The following is a 6372-nucleotide window of genomic DNA, read 5'->3' as shown; positions in this document are numbered from 1 at the left end:
AACTCGTGTGCCACGCACTCGGGCACTACCTCCATGCACACCACTAAACTGGCAGGCATGATCTATAAATAGCACTGCCCATATCAACGCATTTCATACAGTTTTTGCCTTGCAGCACTCGAGCCAATTCCTAGTTTTTCAGAAAATTAAGAGATTTATAACCATGGCCGTCCAAACACAGACCAAGATTCCTGTTGTTGATTTCTCTGACGAGAACCTGAAACCCGGTACAGCTTCATGGCTGAAAGTTCGCAACGATGTTTGCCGGGCACTCGAGGAGTACGGCTGTTTTGCAGCAGAACTCGGCAACAAATTTCCTCTGGAGCTTCACGAGGCTATATTTGGTGCAGCACAGGAGTTGTTTGATTTCCCCACAGAAACCAAAGAGAAAGTTACCTCTGAAAAGCTCTTCCATGGCTATGTCGCGAGTCCTCTCCGCGAACGGATGATGATTGATAACGCAACCTCTCCGCAAGTGATTCGAAAGTTGACGAATATCTTCTGGCCCAACGGAAATGATCATGTCCGGTAATAATTTAGTCCCCCCTCTGTTTCATTACTCTTTCTTGGATTTGCAACGTGTGACACATGAATCTTTTTCCCAATTGATTAGTGAGAGTGCTGATGCATACGTGAAGAAGATGACAGAATTGGATGAGATGGTGACGAGAATGGTATTTGAAAACTATGGTGCAGAAAAATACTATGATTCTCACTTGGAGCTTACTTCTCGCACTCTCTCCCTTTTAAGATACAAAAAACATCAGAAGGACGGGAACAATGAAGGAATTAAAACCCATACGGACAAGCACTTCACCACCATACTCCATCAAAATCGAGTGAGGGGCTTGGAGGTAAAAACTAAGGATGGTGAATGGATTGGCTTCGATCCATCGCCTTCATCCTTTCTATTCTTGGCTGGTGATGCTCTCCAGGTATATATGGATTCCTAGAAATATTTTTTCAAGGATTTATATTTTCTTGCCCGATATTACCGGTAAGATTAAAAAAAATATTAAGTCATTTTATTCTTATTATTTAAATGATAAGATTTGATTTGTAAGATTTAAATTTTTAAATATATTTTTCAAACAAATTACGCTGTCTTAGAACAGCAATATTCTCAAAAAATTATTGATGTTTTGGATTTTTTTTATTATTGTAAATGGGTTTCACACGATAAATAGAGTGATGATGAGTAATTAACGAATTAGTTTTGTGAATGAGCAAGGTATGGAGCAACGACAGGATACAAGCAAGCTTGCATAGAGTAATGTTGGTGGAAAACGAGGAGAGGTACTCACTGGGGACGTTTGCATTCCACGAGGGGACGATACATGTGCCTGAAGAATTGATTGATGAGAAACACCCTTTACAGTACAACCCATTTAACAATAATGAATATGCCAAAGCACAAGTTGCTCTCATTCAGAAAGAAATTTCACTCAAGTCCTTCTGTGGTGTCAACTGTTAATTCAAGTAGTGCTAGCTACTTCTTCAGTCGATCGAAATTTCAGTCAATTCTAGCTGTGTAGTAGTCCTGTTGGCCGGCTGTTCAGGTGTGTTTGTACGGTGATTCTTCTGTTGTAAGAGAATTGCGAAAGATGTGATGCAGAAGGCTACTTTTCAAGTAGTAATTTGGACGTGTAATAATAATAATTAATACAAAGAATAAACAAGGTCTTTAAATCACTATTTGTTTTAAAAATTTAAATTTATAAAAAAAAGGTCAATTTAATTATTTATATTATATTCTTAACATTCTTCAACCCTCACGTGTGTGTTAGACTCTCCATTAATGAGTAGGCCTACCATGTAAAATATTTAATTAAATGAGATAGAGCGTAAAATCAAGGTTTAAATTTAGAACTTTTACTCTGATATTATGTAAAATTATCACTTGTCTAAAAAACTTAAACTTATAAGAAGAGGTAAATTATTTGGACGTCTCTCATGTTCCGTTCTTCAGTTTCCAATAAATTTATTTGTGGGATGTATTTTCTATTGCTTTTATCCCTAATTGCAGGCACATGCATATATATTATATGAGAAATGATATTTGCAGTCATGGTTGTGTAAGCGGCGTACAGTCGTTTTGAAAAAAGTGAATTAATATGGGACCCATATAAAAAAAATTATTTTTATAACTTTTTTTTATTCATTCCGTACAACCGTTTGCATCCCGCTTGCATTTGCCGACTGCATCTAGCAGTTCTGATATTATATTACATGATCACATAGATCTTTTTTTTTTCCTTAGAAGTAGTACTGCGGATCATGTGGTAACGAACGGGATGCATAATAGATTCAGTCAATTGTTCTACATACATGGATTCACATTGACTCAAAAGAACTGCAAAATCTATACATTTATAACCACGCAACAATTGGAGACTTTTTCCAAGTCTCCAATTAAGTTAGACATTGAAATTTGACTAGTGCTAGCTAGCTCGAAGGTGCATGGTATATTCAAGGAGATCTAAATCCAGAAGGAATTTACAAAAACCACTTAAGAGGTCTAAGGCAATCCATATGGCATAATATTCTATACACCAAGTCATGCATATGGGTATCGGTCGATGAAGCCAAAACTTAGGATAATGGACTATTATGATCATGACATTGCAACTTATTCAGATATTTATGGTACAAAATTTATAGGCTATATATTTAAAACACCTGCCACAAGGCCTCCACGTCGGCTCTTGTGAGTTTCCATTTTACCATTGTTTATAATATAATAGTTGAGAATGAAAATGATTATGTCTTCGTTTGGTTAGATGGGATGAGATAAAATAAAATAAAAAAATTTGTTAATAGCAGTGAGATAATTTGTAAATAATAGTAAAATGATTTTAGTTAAGATTTTTATAGGGTTTTAAGAAATGAGGGAGAAAAAGTTGAATAAAAAATTATAAAGTTAAAAGAGAATTAAAATATTTTTTTTAATATTATTTTTGTTTTGAAATTTTTTTAAAAAAAAAATTGAATTGATTTTTGTGTTTTGTTTGGAAGTTTGGAAAAGTTTTAATGATTATGTAATAATTATATTAAAAAGTTGAAAATAAAATTTGAAATTAAAAAAATATTTGTATTTGTATAGTCTTTGGATATTGAGATGAGATGAAATAAGATTATTTGAAAGGCTTGTGAAATCAAACAATGACTTAAGAGTTATTCTATTATTAAAGATGTGTAAAGCATCTCATCCATATTATTTAAATGAAAAATTTTGATTTATAAGATTCAAATTTTAAAATTTATTTTTCAAATCGAATTATGCTATATTAGCACTAATTTATTACGTACGTATGCTTTACATACAGACTTGAGAGTAGAAAAGTAATGATACTCATCATTCCTTTTACCCATCATCATCTTATTATTCTATGACGTGTTATTAAATAATTTGAGATTATTTATTATATTTTACTTATAGGTCTATCATTTAATATCACATCATGAAATGTTGAAAGGATGATGACAAAAAAGTTGATACATAAATTTGTCTAAAATAGAATATATGAAACAATTAGGCTAGTTTGGGTGATGGGGTGTTATGAGAATAATTTACTACTATTCATTATTTATTATTATTTTTTATCTTCTTTTTATTATTTTATACCATTATTTAATATTTTATCATTACTTTTTTATTACTAATATCTGAGATCACCTCACTCCCAAACTAAACCTGGTGGCACCAATGAGGTTCCCCGCCGCAGGTCCCTTTGGTATTCTGTGAGGTCCGGCATCTCCTTTATCTCTCTCTATTTCAAGACTTTGAAGATCTTATAAATAAGAAAAAAATAGAGAATTTGAAGTTCAGGCTTATAGATGAAAACTTCTTGGCTGGCACGAGTTCATGCGGTGATTTGGGTGGCAACGAAAGTTGATTTCTAGAGTATCAGTTCTCACAGAGAAAAATTCTACATGTCAGCCCCACACTTTTTTACACAATTTAAATATGTGATTTTATTTTGTTATCCTCTTTTATGCTTGTTGCTCAGATGACTAACACAAGAGGGGGGGTGAATTGAGTTGTATTAAAAAAATAACAATTATAAATCAAATATATAATATAAAATATAAACAAAATATGAAATAACAATAAATATAAAGAGTAAGGGTAAGAGAGAAGCAAACTCAGTATGTTAACGAGGTTCGGCCCCACTGCCTACGTCCTCACCTCAAGCTACCCCTTGAGAATTTTCAAATTCACTATTCAACCTCCTTCAGGTGGAGATAGAAACCTATTACACATTTGAACAACACCGCTACAAAGGATCCGTGTAGAACACCCTCTACACTTGCAATCACCTTACACGTGGTGATTCAACTATTCCCCGTGTAGAATATTTTCTACACGCACAAGGGTTATACACATCCTTTTTCTGATACAAAAGCTGATAGTGGGTAGGTTATCAAAAAACACTCCTCAATGAGTAAAATAAGAACAATACAGCGCAAACTATATCTCTCAAAATGAACAAGGATTAAGGCTCAATGCTTAGAGAAGAGAGAATGAAAGTTTTGAATGAATGTTGTATGCTCTTGGTGTTGTGAATGTGAAGCTCTCAAATGATCTATTTATAGGCATATGAGACTTTATATTCAAATTTAAAAAGATTCACATGTCAAAGACAACATCATTCACTTTTTCAAAAAATTCAAATAAAAGGTTTTTCTTTTTCAATTGTCAAAGACAACATCATTCACTTTTAAAAAAAATTAAACCTAATCTTTTACTTTTGGCATATGACAAAATGAGCACACTTTCCTTTTCAAAAAATTCAAATCTAATATTTTACTTTTTGCATATGACAAAATGAGCACACTTTACTTTTCAAAATTTTCAAATAAAATCATCTACTTTTTGTATAAGTCCAAAAAAGTATCAATCACTATTGAAAATATTCAAATAAAACATGCACATGTGAAAGATGACAATCAATCATCTTTAATATTTTCAAAGTTCAACCCTTTAATCAAGGCATGCACATGTAAAAGATGACAATCAATCATCTTTCAAAATTTTCAAATTTAATTTTCAAAAATATTCATACACATGTGAAAAATATATTTTAATGCTTTATGATAAAATATTAATTTTTAGCATTAATCCTAATTTCGAATTTTAAAGAAATTTACAACATTACTCTATAATTTTAATGTGAACTTGTTCCCTTCTTGCTCATGCTTGTTTTCTTGATGTGCTTGACTCCATTGTGTAGACAACTTGAGCTTGAGACTTCTTTATTCTTTGAATTCATTTGTTATCATCAAAATCCATGTGTAAATATATAATTACACAAAACTTGAAATCTTGGGTTCAACAATCTCCCCATTTTTGATGATGACAAATGCTTGATAGAACTTGAAACCTGTATTAATACTTAAGCTCCCCCTGAAAATATGCGTTAGTTTTTTAAGCAAAAGTACAAATATAATTCCAAGCATATATAACAAGTTTAGCAATTTAAACAGTGTTAATGTTCTAGTCTAACACTTCTCCCCCTTTTAGCATCATTAAAAAGGATCCGCAACAAGTAAATAGACTGAAGAAAACGGTGCGTTAGTAGACACTATAGATAGTTGAAAAATGGAGCCGTCCGTGACCCGACAAGTGCTGCAAAGCCTCGAGGCCTAACTCTATGAATTTAATACAGCTGAAGATTTAAATAATCGCCTGATGTTGTTGACAAACGGGATTGAAGGCTCCGAATTTCTATAAAAAAATGATCATTTTCATCTATCGGATGCCAAAAAAATAATCGCTTCTTGATCTGAGTTCTGTTTTTCCACAACGATAGAATGACTGAGCAATTCTCTTCCACTAATGTTCCAGACTTGAATCAGGAACCCTTGACGCATCAATCATCAATCTTCTCTCCTGAGGCCGTCAATACCATGATAGGAGCAGTGAACTATTTTTCTAGTAAGGCTGATTCTGAGATTATTGCAGAATCAAGAATGCTCAGTAGTCAATATGCTGCCTCTGTTACGATCATGTCTCGGAGGTTAATAACGAGGGTGAGTGAGATTGATCATCTTAACATACAAATATTTGAGTTACGACAGAAGCTTACTAATAAGGATAGTGAGAATAAAAAGCTAAAGCAAGAAAACCAAGAGTTGAAAAAATTTGCAGATTGATATGCTCATGATCTACAACCACGAATAGAGGAGCTGGAACGAGAAATGGTTCAGATACAAGGTCAACATCGGCAGATAACAGCAGAGGTTCATCGTTTACTAGAAAAATAGGGACAATCTACTGTTAATCTCGCTGGGTTAGTAAGAAAACTTTTGACAATGTGTGTCCAGCATATCTTGTATTTCTTTTGACTAAATAAGATTTGAAGAGACAAT

The 6372-nt window shown here is 33.0% G+C and overlaps 1 protein-coding gene across 1 annotated transcript; it reads left to right on the top strand.

The window, feature by feature from the left end:
* On the top strand, window positions 1-1692 carry LOC122300578 (probable 2-oxoglutarate-dependent dioxygenase AOP1). The gene is made up of 3 exons (XM_043111338.1): window positions 1-528; window positions 614-935; window positions 1232-1692. Exons 1-3 carry the CDS (start codon window positions 164-166, stop codon window positions 1472-1474), a joined length of 930 nt encoding a protein of 309 aa, XP_042967272.1. The 5' UTR covers window positions 1-163; the 3' UTR covers window positions 1475-1692.
* The last annotated feature ends 4680 nt before the right edge of the window (window positions 1693-6372 follow it).

This window comes from Carya illinoinensis, chromosome 2, assembly GCF_018687715.1.
Source record: "Carya illinoinensis cultivar Pawnee chromosome 2, C.illinoinensisPawnee_v1, whole genome shotgun sequence".
Taxonomy (NCBI): Eukaryota; Viridiplantae; Streptophyta; class Magnoliopsida; order Fagales; family Juglandaceae; genus Carya; species Carya illinoinensis.
The sequence above is the reverse complement of the archived record's forward strand: the minus strand, read 5'-3'. Positions and strand labels throughout refer to the sequence as shown.